At 38.1% G+C, this 14,700-nt stretch overlaps 1 protein-coding gene across 2 annotated transcripts in view; it reads right to left on the reverse strand.

The window, feature by feature from the left end:
* The window catches only part of KLHL29 (kelch like family member 29), a 155,599-nt gene extending 154,577 nt beyond the window's left edge, over positions 1-1,022 (reverse strand). The window contains exon 1 of one of the 2 annotated variants that reach the window (XM_039345890.1): positions 758-1,012. In XM_039345890.1, the coding sequence (XP_039201824.1) occupies positions 758-944 (187 nt within the window). In that variant the 5' untranslated portion in view covers positions 945-1,012. Of the gene's footprint in view, positions 1-757 lie in introns of both variants that reach the window. The other variant, XM_039345891.1, reaches the window with a different exon arrangement.
* Positions 1,023-14,700: the final 13,678 nt, after the last annotated feature.

A 14,700-nucleotide genomic window follows, 5' to 3' on the forward strand; every position in this document is an offset into this window, starting at 1 on the left:
ACAATTTTTGCAAAAGGTCAAGTCCCCAAAACAACTCCCTCTGCAAATGTGATTCTGTTGAGTCTGTCCCCTCCTCCCTTATAACGAGAGGGATGGATTGACATCAGTCCAAAATGGTAAGTGCAAAGCAGTAAATAATGTAATATGGCAGAAAAGCACCAGCATTAAAAATCCTGATCAACGTGCAAGACAGTATATTTTCTGTAATTTTCTGCTTCCAAGAAAATTAACCTCTTTCTCCAATGTGTTTTGTGGCTCCCTGACAAACACTCAGTATGTATAATAACCATGTTCCAGCCACTACAAAGAGATTATAATTAGGCGCCAGGCGTAGCTGCACAATGTATGTGTCAGGAAGCTGGAAAATGTTTCAGGTGGCTCTGGACACAAAAAGAGACTTTATGTATTAAACGCATCTATAATAACACCACAACCAAAGGACTTTAACCTAAAAAACCTAACAAGTATTATGCAATGGGATTTATTATTATTATTATTCTGGCACAGAATAAATAGGAACAGAAAGGGCAGAAGAAAGAGCTTTAACAAACTTGCAGCATCTTAATACTTTTATATTACCCATGGGATAGGAGTAACCTGAAGAGGTCTTTGTAACTAAAAAGCAAAGCCAGCTGTGATATTTTTTTAAAAAAGGACTCATGATAAAGCCTCATTTAGAGTGGAATTGGAAAGAGCACACTGAATTTGCTTTGAACAATTTTCTCCAGCACAATTGTAAATAAGGCTGAAAGTATACCTGGGTTTTCAGTCTCCCTCATTTGTTTAGCTGGTGGCTCATCTGTATCCCAGGGAGTAGACTGATTGATGGGTGTCTGTCCCCATCTTACACTGGTTGCTAATCCTTGTGGTTGATTATCTGTCTTGGAAATGGAAAGTGTCTGCCAGAGAATGAAAGAAAACATATCAAAATTAGACATATACATACAGAATCCTTATGGATTTTTGCATGTTTTTGTATAAAGTTTTATATTGCATTTAACTACGCCAACATTAGACAGAGCAAGCTAAATATATTTTGTATTGTTTGGAAGGTATTATGATTAATCCAGCAATTGATAATTTAAAACAGGCTGTGAAAAGAACACTTCTACTCCCAATCTAATTACTTGACAGAACAATCAGTGTGTACCAACGTAGAATTTCTGCAATGTTACTATCAATATGCAAGGTATTGGACAATTTGTGTCCAATACCATTTACTACTCATCACAGTTATTTGACTTTACGTAAATAAAAAAAAAAATAGCTATCTGGGGGGCATAATTTCATGCTGGGATCTTTTCTGCATTGTCACTATTCCAATAATGAAAAAGCAAATGCCATTTTTGAAGAAATGGACTTTCTCCAAAACCCAACTGAGAAATTGGAGAGGCCTTATTGTATAAGAATCTTTAAAATTGAACTAATAATACATGAAGACAATATAAGTTGTGCCAAGTCCGTACTGGCTATTTTTCAGGGTATTAAAAAATGAGCAGAAAAGAGTAGGGTTCAGTAATACAAGCAAAAAGACAGCTTTATATAACTATCCAAAGGAAAATAAATGTTTAATATGATAACCAAGGTGCTTCCTAGTTTCTCCTTATGTCTCTGCTAGAGAAGGGAATTAGGCTTTCGGTATTCTATGCCTCCTTGCACAAATCTAACAACAGTACAGATCTTCTTCATCACCACATAGATAGCTAGCCAGGTCCCAACAGAAAAAGAAATTGTCCAAAATATGTGTGTTCTAATTTATATGCATTTGGGGAGAAAATATCATGTTGGTTAGATTAAACAGAATATCCTGTCAGTCAAAAAAATCTTTTATTCTGCCTCCCATCAAAACATGGCTCACAATTTCTGGTTCTTAATAAGTAGGTTTACCTGACAGAAGATAAGCACACTCCCAAATTAGTATTGATTCAGTCAGAAAAAAGCTACAGATTTTAATTTACATGCCTAATAATCATGGGGTACAATGCAGGAAATGAAAAGATAGAGAAGAAATAATCCAATAAAATTCTTGATTATTTATTAAATGTTCAATGCTAAATAATAGACTTATTTTTCTGTTAAACCCACTGTTGTTTTAGAATGCTACATTTCGGTGGTCTAGAAGATATAAATTATTGTTTTGGAAATTCAGAGCCATGGTAAAAGGAATGTTTTGTCTTTGGTAGAACACAGGAAAATTTATTTTAGCTTTAATTATCTGATATGTTCCTTGGCCACTGTAAAGAGATGGGCTTTCTAAAATGTTCTGTAGACATCACACGGACTAATTGCATTATGCTGTACTTTGCTTTTTAGCTTTCATGTCACATGGTTATTTGGATTAAATAAGGAACACATGAAAGAGGTAAATTGCTTGAAACACACTTTCAGGTGTGCATTTCAAAAGAAAAGGAAAGAGAGGCCAAATGTCTACTTGCTTGAATAGACAACCTCTGAAAGGCTTTGTGGCTGTGATACTTTAAAAGCATGTACTTCAGGAAGAGACAGAAAGGAAAGGTATTAAATATCAAGATGCCCAATGGCATTATTTTGTTTATTTACTTATAAGATTGCTAAGCCTGCCTTTCAGTCAATAGATGAACACCTTTCAGGAAAACAAATGTTTAACAATATACACATACACAATTTCTTGAATCAGCCATAAAAAATAGAGCAGAACTACAGAATTCTTCGGGCAAAACAATAGGAAGAAGATAAAAGAAGCTGGTCTATTTCTGTCTGGGAAGAGAATTTTACCAGCTGAGGGTCATCACCGAGGAAGCCTCCAAAACTGGGACCGTGAGAAAAAGGACTTATAAACTGAAATAATAAACTGGTTCACTTTTGATGATGGAACCTAGACAATTTCCTCATGTGATGAATACAGTGGGTGCCCTGAATTATATCCTTGTTTTTAAAATAATAGAAAGTCAGTAGATGGCCTTTGGAATAACCTGGCCCCAATCTAATTATGGCTTGAAAGATAAGAACCAGAATCTTAATTTGAGCCCAGATGCTTATTGATGTACAACGTTAACATAATATGTATCCCAACAGTATTTTGGCTGATGTAATCTGCCAAATCTATCATTTCGAACTGCTTTCCAAAAAGAGCCACATGCAGCTTATTGTAATCACCTAGTTGAGATTATGTACAGTAGTGGTCAAAATTGTGGAAACCTTTTGGGAAAAGCGTATTTTTGAGGTTTGATGGCTAATAACACCACTTTTTTTCAGAGTAGCACCATAAAATTATATATCAGTGGAAAGATAATTTAATCAAGAATGTACTGCAACATAGTTTGTTCAATTATCTGTACTGTATTCTATGAAAAGTTATAGCCAAATAACTAGAAAAAGGAAGCACAACTTGCTTAGGTTGATATCAGGTAGTTTCCTTCATCTGATTGTAGCCAATGAGCATGAGTGTTTAGAGAGCCAATCAGGTGTCATCTTGTTTTGGCAATGAGCCAATCAGATCACAGAAGGATTCAGTTATTAATGTCATGTATTGAAGCTGAGAGGAGGACATTTGTCAGTGTGTTATGTGATCACTATCTAGTTGGTTGGGTTTTTTTTCTTTTATTTAGTGCAGTGGTTCTCAACCTTTCTAATGCCGTGACCCCATAATACAGTTCCCCATGTTGTGGTGACCCCCAAGTGGGTGTGGCCACCAATAAGAGGGAGTAGGACAGCTAGGGAAAAGGGAACAAAATGGTGGACAGTATGGTTTGGCGACCCCCATGAAATGGTCGTTTGACCCCAAATGGGGTCCCGACCCACAGGTTGAGAACCACTGATTTAGTGAGCTTGTAAAACATAATAAAATTAAAGTAATGGTGCAAAGAGTTGACTGGTTGTCCAGAAAGCAATGTAAAATAGTATTATTAAGTGAACAAGACTATAGTTATAAAGAAATTAGAAGAAAAATTGGTGGAAACTTAACCAAAGGTGGCATTTCTACTGTACACTTTTCCCAAAAGGTTTTCCACAATTTTGGCCACTACTGTAGGTGTGATGGTCACCTATTTGTTTACAAGCTGCTTTTCCATGGTAGCCACACTCAAAGTACCTTATTAGATATCTTTTAACACACTTCCCAATAATTCATTTGAAAACCTGTAATTGTCACATACCTATCAATAAGTACAGTAATCCTCTCAATATCAAGCACAAATTGGACACCAAAAACATGGGGAAACAAGCTGTGAAAAAGAAAATGCTAAACTGCTAAGCTAAATGTTCTAAAGGTTTGTAAGTTCAAATTGTGGAAGAGAATGGATGGAGTGTAAGTAATATTCACATACAGCCAGTGAAAAACATATATAACTAAGGTTGAACATGCCACTTTCAATAAAGGTGAAGCATCTCTACAGTTACAATTGCACACTGTATTGATAGTGAAGAAAACATTTGTCTCAATAAACTACATTTATTCCACATCAAATAGATAGGATGGAGAAGGTCTCAGCAATTAAATAAAAATGATGAGTCTCTTTTATTATAGAGGTAGTCCTCGACCTACGACTATAATTGAGCCCCAAATTTCCATTGCTAAGCAAAACAGTTGTTAAATGAGTTTTGTTGCATTTCATAGCTTTTCTTGTCGCAGTCGTTAAATCGCTGCAGTTGTTAAGTAAATCTGGCTTCCCCATTGATTTTACTTGTCAGGAGGTCATAAAAGGTCATCACATGACCTCCAGACACTGCAACTGTCATATATACATGCCAGTTGCCAAGCATCTGAATTTTGATTGTGTGACCATGGGCATGCTGCAACAGTCATGCGAAAAGTGGTCATAAGCCACTTTTTTCAGTGTCATATATCTGAATGGTCATTAAACAAATGGTTGTAAAGTCGAGGACTACCAGTCCTAATAAATGGTTTCTGTTTTGCCTACAACAAAATAAATGGAATTCTTTTCAATGAAACGATCAGATTCTAACACTTCTTCAGTTTTTCAAACTAAAGGCATATGTACAAGTAAAAACCAAGCTCTAACACAGATGCATAAATTCAGGGAACAAAGGCTGTTAGGTTTCTTGCATTCCTCTGATGTTTTTACAGCTGTATTAAACCCATAATGCAAGAAATCTAATGAAAATGTTCTGTAACAGTAAAACAGCTGTTTCTTATGCAAAGTAAAAGTTTTACTTTACTTCAGTTTATGTTTAGATTTTTGTTTTGCCATTTTCTATCCTTGATTGCAAATAAACAATACATATTTATCTCTGAAAACTGTTCTATCATTCTGCACTAACCCATGGCAAAAACAAACGAACAAACAAACAAAAAATGTAAAGGATGTGCCTAGGAAAGGGTTTAAAGGAATGTAGGGTTCCAGCCTAAATTGTTACACTGTGTTAGTTGTGTGTAGACTGTAGGATGTAAATTTAAAACATCTTTTTGTATCCCTAACATTGTGATAGCCTTGTGCTAAGCCAGTGGTATGATGGTTATTGTTGAAAACAAAGATGAAAAATGGAGCACTAATCTCTTGGTTCCTAATTTGGAGCTTATATTGTGAATGGTCTTAATATGGGGCAAATGATCATATGTAGACAACTGAGAAGTTACCATTTGAATCATCTTTCCAAGTATTTTGTGCATTAGAAACAAATATTCTATCTCAGATGAGTGAAAGCAACAGCTTTTTGTGACTGGTGGCATGTAGCCATTATGGTTTAATGCTTTGTTCATTGTTAGATGCAGGTGTTTTTCCAAATTGTGTCACAGATCTTTTAGGATAATCCTTCCTATGAATGGTAAATTGCCAATCCTGTTTCAGCCTGAATATGGTTTGTATGTAACATCTCTTTGAAACAATCTGGTTAGCTCCTTCCTCTCATTGTCCAATATACAATGTAATTATCTTTATACACACACTTTTTCATGTTTAATTATCAACTACACTAAAAGTTGTACTATTAAATAATAGTCCCCAGAATAGAATATCTGTATTGAATAAAGAAGACACAAAATGATGATTCATATAGATTTCTTTTTGGAAAAGTCAATATATAAATTTCACAATCTTTCTTTTTTAACCTAGCTATCAAATTCTTACATCCTTACCCTTCATTAGTGAGATGGTATCTATCCAATTATGCCTCCCAACTGCTTAGCTATACCTAGATGATACTTTTAATTTCATTCTCCTTAAGAAATTTGCTTTTCACAAAGAATATGCTGACTGTTTTGGGAAAAAAAAAGTTTTTGATCAGTTACCTGGTAAAAAGAGCCTGCAATTCTAATACGTTCTTAGATCTAGTTACAGTTCTAACTTATCCAATCTTAGTATCTGGAACGTAGCAGTATAAAAAGCAGCCCAATTGAAATGCTTTAAGCAAAATGATGAGGGGGAGGGAGAGAAGGAAGGAAGGAAGGAAGGAAGGAAGGAAGGAAGGAAGGAAGGAAGGAAGGAAGGGAAGAAATATATATATATATATATATATATATATATATATATATATATATATATATATGTATGTATATATATATATATTTTCTGAGGTTTTCGCGGGTGTTTGTATGTAGGTCTTTGGTTGTTCGGGTTTTCTCCCGTGTAAAATTGGAAGTGTCTTGGCGACGTTTCGACAAAGTCCCATTCGTCATCTTCAGGCTGGTGCTTTCAGCTTCATGCTTCGAGGAGTAAGGATGTAAGAATTTGATAGCTAGGTTAAAAAAAAAAAAGATTGTGAAATAGCAGATATTTTGCACATTCCATGCTAAGAATAAACCAGCTCCTCGAAGCACGAAGCTGAAAGCACCAGTCTGAAGATGACGAATGGGACTTCGTCGAAATGTCGCCAAGATACTTCCAATTTTACGCGGGAGAAAACCCGAACAACCAAAGACCTACATATATATATACCCCCACTGTCAGTTAAAAGGAATAAACAGATAAGACCACACATTGCTGCTCAAAGCACGAAGCTGAAAGCACCAGTCTGAAGATGACGAATGGGACTTCGTCGAAATGTCGCCAAGATACTTCCAATTTTACGCGGGAGAAAACCTGAACAACCAAAGACCTACATATATATATACCCCCACTGTCAGTTAAAAGGAATAAACAGATAAGACCACACATTGCTGCTCAAAGCACGAAGCTGAAAGCACCAGTCTGAAGATGACGAATGGGACTTCGTCGAAACGTCGCCAAGACACTTCCAATTTTACGTGGGAGAAAACCCGAACAACCAAAGACCTACATACAAATACCCGCGAAAACCTCAGATTATATATATATATATGTTTTCTGAGGTTTTCGCGGGTATTTGTTATAGGTCTTTGGTTGTTCGGGTTTTCTCCCGCGTAAAATTGGAAGTGTCTTGGCAACGTTTCGACGAAGTCACATTCGTCATCTTCAGGCTGGTGTTTTCAGCTTCTTGCTTTGAGCAGCAATGTGTGGTTTTAGCTGTTTCTTCCTTTTAACTGCCAGTGAGGGTATGAACTGATTGGATGGGAGCTTGGCTGTGTTCTGATTGGGTGGAGGTGTGTTCTGAATGGTTAGGGGCTTGGCTGTGCTCTGATTGGCTGGGGGAGTGTTCTGTTTGGTTGTGCTCAGGTTAGTCTGAGTTGCAGAGGGGTTTAAGATTTTGGGGTTAGGGAGTCGTTTGTCAATAAGGGCAGGTTTCCAAATGGCTGGTAGGCGGGAGGTATCATCTCGCTTGTTCATGCTGTGTGGGCGTTTTTCTATCTCGATGGCTTCTCTGATTATTCTGTTATTAAAATGTTCACTTTTGGCAATGGTTCTGGTATTTTTAAATTCAATTTCATGTCCTGTGGCTTTAAGGTGTTGGACCAGGGAAGATGTTGGTTCCTCTTTTTTGACTGAGTTCTTATGTTCTTCAATGCGTGCACTTATTCTTCTGTTGGTTTGTCCGATGTATGTGGTGGGACAAGTGGTGCATGGGATTTCGTATACTCCTTGATTTTCTAATTCAATTTTATCTTTGGGGTTTATAAGGATGGTGGATATTTTTCTGTTTGTGCAGAATGCTGTTTTGATGTTGTGTTTATGGAGGATCTTACTGATTCTGTCTGTGATGCATTTTATGTATGGGAGGATGGCTTTGCCGTTTTCTTGTTCTTTGTCTTGGATTTTAGTGGGGGTTTCTTTTTGGATTAGGTTTGTAATCTTATTTCTTTGGAATCCATTGGATGTTAGTACATTGGTGAGAGTGTGTAGATCGTTTTTTAGGTGTTGTTCGTCAGCTAAGCGTTTTGTTCTGGAGATGAGTGTCTTGGCTACAGAGTTGATCTGTGCTGGGTGGGGGTGTGAGAGAGCGTGCAGATAGCGGTTTGGGTGTGTTTTCTTCTGGTAGATGGTGTGTCCTAGGGAGCCATTGGATTTCTTGTAGACTAAGACATCCAGGAAGGGAAGTTGGGTGTTAGTTTCTGTTTCCATGGTGAACTGTAGTTTGGGGTGTAGGCTGTTGAGGTGTGTGAGGAAGTTGTCCAGTTTTTCTTTCCCATGTGGCCAGATTATGAAGGTGTCGTCTACGTATCTGAGCCAGAGTTTGGGTTTGTGATCCGCTTTTTCTAGAGCTTGGGTTTCAAAGTGTTCCATGGAGAGGTTGGCAATGACAGGTGAGAGGGGTGATCCCATGGGTGCTCCTTCTGTTTGTTTGTATTTTTGTCCGTTATAGATGAAGTATGTGTTGGATAGGCAGTGGTTGGTCAGATCTAAGATGTGTTTGGGGGGTTATATTTGTTTTGAATAGCTGTCAAGGCTTCTTTGATAGGCACTTGGGTGAAGAGGGATATGACATCGAAGCTCACTAGTAGGTCGCTGGGCTGTAAGCTTTGTTTCTTTTATGATCTCTATAAACTGGAATGAGTTTTTTACGTGTGAGGTGATGGATTCTGCATAGGGCTGTAGTTGTTTGGCGAGATATTTGGCTAGGTTTTGTAGAGGTGAGCCTATGGAGCTGACTATAGGTCTGAGTGGGTTCCTTCTTTGTGTATTTTGGGGAGACCATAGAGTTTGGGGCATCTGGATGATTTCTCTCTGGGAATGATTCTTTGCTGGATCTCTTCGCTAATGGGGGAGGCTTTTATCTTGGTTCTGGTGTTTTTTTCCAGGTAGGTGGTGGGATCTGTATTTAGGGGTTTGTATGTGGAGTCTTGGAGTAGGTTGGTTAATTTGGTTTGGTAGTCAGATGTGTTCATAACCACCGTGGCGTTGCCCTTGTCTGCTGGTAGGATTATTATGCTGGTGTCTTCTTTCAGGTTACGTAGTGCTGTCTGTTCCTCTTTGGGTAAGTTGCTTTTGGGTGGCTTGCTGGTGCCGAGGATGTTGGTGATTTTGAGTCTGATTTTGTTAGCGTCATCGGGGTTGATTTTGGTCAGGCTGGTTTCAACTCCACATATAATGGTTTCAGTGGGGATGTGGTTGGGAGCGACTGCAAAGTTGAATCCTTTGGAAAGGACATTGGTTTCGGCTTTGGTGAGGATCCTATCTGAGATGTTATGCACTTTGTTTTCCTGTGTTGCTGTGAGGGAGAGGGGGTTGTTTCTGGCGTCTTGTAGTCGTCTGGAGTTTGTTGGTGTGTGTATCGTTCTTGGGTGGTCCCTGTGTTTCGCTCTCAGACGGCGAGTTGTTTGGATTTTGTCCAAAGTGCGGGGTTTATCTTTTGTTGCTGAGTTTGAGTGGAGTGTGAGGAGATCTTTGTTAATTCGGTCTAGGAGGAATCTTTTTGTGTGAAGTTCATTTCTGATTAGGGCCAATTCTGTTCTTTTCAGGATCCGTTTGGTGGCGGCAGAGTTGGAGTGGAATTTCAGTTGGAAACATGTGGGGATTAGATTTTGATCTCGGCAGTTACGTAGGAATGCGAGGTCACATAAAATGGAAGCTCTTTTGACTTCAAGTTTTTCATAGGTCCTGGTCAGATGGTGGATTTCCTCCCCGTAGAGGTTCGATATTTGTTTTCTGAGGTTTTCGCGGGTATTTGTATATAGGTCTTTGGTTGTTCGGGTTTTCTCCCGCGTAAAATTGGAAGTGTCTTGGCAACGTTTCGACGAAGTCACATTCGTCATCTTCAGGCTGGTGTTTTTAGCTTCTTGCTTTGAGCAGCAATGTGTGGTTTTAGCTGTTTCTTCCTTTTAACTGCCAGTGAGGGTATGAACTGATTGGATGGGAGCTTGGCTGTGTTCTGATTGGGTGGAGGTGTGTTCTGAATGGTTAGGGGCTTGGCTGTGCTCTGATTGGCTGGGGGAGTGTTCTGTTTGGTTGTGCTCAGGTTAGTCTGAGTTGCAGAGGGGTTTAAGATTTTGGGGTTAGGGAGTCGTTTGTCAATAAGGGCAGGTTTCCTATCAAAGAAGCCTTGACAGCTATTCAAAACAAATATAACCCCCCCAAACACATCTTAGATCTGACCAACCACTGCCTATCCAACACATACTTCATCTATAACGGACAAAAATACAAACAAACAGAAGGAGCACCCATGGGATCACCCCTCTCACCTGTCATTGCCAACCTCTACATGGAACACTTTGAAACCCAAGCTCTAGAAAAATCGGATCACAAACCCAAACTCTGGCTCAGATATGTAGACGACACCTTCATAATCTGGCCACATGGGAAAGAAAAACTGGACAACTTCCTCACACACCTCAACAGCCTACACCCCAAAATACAGTTCACCATGGAAACAGAAGCTAACAACCAACTTCCCTTCCTGGATGTCTTAGTCTACAAGAAATCCAATGGCTCCCTAGGACACACCATCTACCAGAAGAAAACACACACAAACCGCTATCTGCACGCTCTCTCACACCACCACCCAGCACAGATCAACTCTGTAGCCAAGACACTCATCTCCAGAACAAAACGCTTAGCTGACGAACAACACCTAAAACCCGAACTACACACTCTCACCAATGTACTAACATCCAATGGATTCCATAGAAATAAGATTACAAACCTAATCCAAAAAGAAACCCCCACTAAAATCCAAGACAAAGAACAAGAAAACGGCAAAGCCCTCCTCCCATACATAAAAGGCACCACAGACAGAATCAGTAAGATCCTCCATAAACACAACATCAAAACAGCATTCTGCACAAACAGAAAAATATCCACCATCCTTAGAAACCCCAAAGATAAAATTGAATTAGAAAATCAAGGAGTATACGAAATCCCATGCACCACTTGTCCCACCATATACATCGGACAAACCAACAGAAGAATAAGTGCACGCATTGAAGAACATAAGAACTCAGTCAAAAAAGAGGAACCAACATCTTCCCTGGTCCAACACCTTAAAGCCACAGGACATGAAATTGACTTTAAAAATACCAGAACCATTGCCAAAAGTGAACATTTTAATAACAGAATAATCAGAGAAGCCATCGAGATAGAAAAACGCCCACACAGCATGAACAAGCGAGATGATACCTCCCGCCTACCAGCCATTTGGAAACCTGCCCTTATTGACAAACGACTCCCTAACCCCAAAATCTTAAACCCCTCTGCAACTCAGACTAACCTGAGCACAACCAAACAGAACACTCCCCCAGCCAATCAGAGCACAGCCAAGCCCCTAACCATTCAGAACACACCTCCACCCAATCAGAACACAGCCAAGCTCCCATCCAATCAGTTCATACCCTCACTGGCAGTTAAAAGGAAGAAACAGCTAAAACCACACATTGCTGCTCAAAGCAAGAAGCTAAAAACACCAGCCTGAAGATGACGAATGTGACTTCGTCGAAACGTTGCCAAGACACTTCCAATTTTACGCGGGAGAAAACCCGAACAACCAAAGACCTATATACAAATACCTAATATATATATATATATATATATATATATATATATATATATATATATATATATATATATATATATATATCAAACCAAAGACCTATATATATATATGATCCAATTAACTTAGTTAGTTTATTCTTAGCATGGAATGTGCAAAATATCTGCTAGGATAGAAGCAGCTACTGAACAAGGCAACAAAAATGAACGAAACCCAATTACTTCTGCTTCAGAATACATACTTATAAAGACAAGGTATTATCAGAACACTATTCTGGCAATGTTCCAGCTCCATTATCTAGTGGCAAATAGCGTTCTGCACTCATTTTGAGTTTACATATGGAAAATATTTCTAGTGCAAGTAGCTTTTTCTCTGTGAAGAAGTATCATGGCATCACTAGAGATAAGTTAAAAAAACATAAAATAAGAGCAATGCAGTAAGACTGCAACAATCTGCAGAATGAAGTTTTCACAGCTATCAAGTAACAATACTGAAATTTCTTCAGCTATGATTGATTTCTCAGGAGGCCTATATTTCTGAAAAATTTAACAGTGCTCCAACAATAATCATGATGCATGCCAAAACCATAGTTCCCTTTAGAAAAAGGTCGGACTGACTGACAGTCATAACAGTAATTATTTTCATTACAAAATGAAATGTATCTAACAATAAGAAGCCAAGTGATATCATCAACATGCAGGCTTTTTGGATACTTGAAATGTGGGAAAAGATGGTGGGAACTAGGTAGTTACATAAGGATGTACTAGAAAATCAAGATCAGTAGACAGACCATCAAAGATCATGGTCCTGGTCATCTGACAAGCTCATATTTTGATTCCTGCTCCTGATTTTTTTTCTCTTTTTAATATTGTGTAACAATCAATACACAATAAATGAAACGTGTGTTCCTCAATTACCATTTCTAGTACTTTCAGCAATGAATCTCATAGATAACTGTAATCCAGACTTCCTTAATTTGGATTCTTCAGATGTATTGAGAATTCAAATTCCAGAAAGTATTTAGCCATCTGGGAGTTATCTATAATACATTTCATCTTTCTACCTTTCCTATTTTTCCTTTATTTTACAAGAGAGAGTAACAACATATCTGGAAGACTGCTCTCCCATGTGCATTACAGGCCAAACCTAATGTATGTTTGTTCAGTTCAATAAATAATAAAGAAATTCAGAACAGTGCTTCCTCCTATCTTTAAAATTGGGTTAACACATTCCCCATGGCACACAGTTACTGCCCCATCAGGTTTCAGGTTGCGCAGCATTGTTTCCCCAAAATTATCTCTGTTGTTTTGATGTTTCAGCTCTACAGCAAACAATGTATTATGTTTGTACCGTAAGAAATTTATAAATCAAATATACTAAATCAAACACATTCTTCTGTTTGCATTTTGAGCACTTTCAAGGAAGAGACATTTATAAATGTTTTTATCTGGCTTTGTAATCATATCTCTATGTCAAATATCAAACATGAATCAGTCAGAAATTCAATGCATTTGCTTGTAACCCCACAATTTTTAATATTTGGGAGATTCTACAGCCCTTCACGTATTACTTTACTGCAGTAATTTCTACAATTTTTACAGCAGGATGGCTTTTCTTTCATAAAATCATTATGATTTTTTGATGAATAGAAATAATCCTTTCCAGGGGTAACATGCATGGCCACTTCTTGGAAGAAGGAAGACCCAGGGCCAATAGTTTTATCTATTTCAGCCATCCTACTTCCTACTGATTAAGCCCTCAAAGGGCCAAGGATGCATAGCAATGAACAGCAGCCTATTTATTCTTGCACAGATTATACTATAAATTGTTTGCCATGCTTACTTACAATGGCTGAAAAACTCTTCTTTATTTCAGTTTTAGATAGATAGATAATTCCAACACACATTCACACACACTATGTCAATGCTTCTAACATAGGATGTTTTTACATTGGCAACAAATGGAAATGTAGCCATCATTTACCTTTTGCTTTTAGAGTTAGGTGATGCTGGGAGGGAGAATGTGAATGAGAGTCCAGCTAGACATAACAACACTAGACCCAGCGTGAGAAACAAGGTTTTTGTAACCAGAGCTGATAAGAAATTGGCAGACTGGAGAAGAGAGGAAGCCCACTTGTCAAGCTAATTGGGGAATGTGATTTATGACTGTTAATTGGAGGAGGTAATTGTGCTTTGATACTATGTGCTCAGGGGAGGGGAATTTAGTTTTTGGCTTCATTTATGCCAGTGCCGATGCTATGCTACTCAAAATAAAGATTCTTTAAGGTAAACAATGCCTCGAAGTTCTTTGAAGAGATTCATCTCTCGAAACCATGACACACTATTTACAATGCAGTATAAATATGAAATTACATTTTAAAAAAAGAAAAACTGAAAGAAAAAGAAAAAAGAAATTGGAAAATTATATAAACAAAATAATCCCCCAAAGTTTAACCAGATTCTCTAAAGTCTTCTTCCCTGTCACATTCAAATAAACCAAGGGTGTCAAACTGCCGGCCCGCAGGCTGGATGCGTCATGCTGAAACCGCGCCCACCCCATTGCTGGCAATGGAAAAAAAGTCACGATATGTCGCGACACATCATGTGATGTTGCGAGTTTGTCACCCCTGAAATAAACAGACAAAATAAACAAAGTCTATCAAATGCTGATAAATAATAAACCACACATCAATTTATTCTATATAAATTTATCAAGTATCTAAAGAAAACAAGGCACCGTATACTGTAATAATGTTTTGGGGCAGCCCCTCTCCTCCCCCTCAGTTTGCAAGTCTCAATGTGTTAATAAATTATTGAGGTTTTCACTGTCTGGTCCAGGTGAAGCAACTTGGTTGTTTTCAAATACTGTTAGGTCACAGTGCATATTTTCATAACTGGAAGAGATGTCATGGGACTGTGTGATATT

The sequence above is a fragment of the Crotalus tigris genome, unplaced genomic scaffold, assembly GCF_016545835.1.
Source record: "Crotalus tigris isolate CLP2741 ecotype Arizona unplaced genomic scaffold, ASM1654583v1 scf7180000017980.1470182205:1502881, whole genome shotgun sequence".
Lineage (NCBI taxonomy): Eukaryota > Metazoa > Chordata > Lepidosauria > Squamata > Viperidae > Crotalus > Crotalus tigris.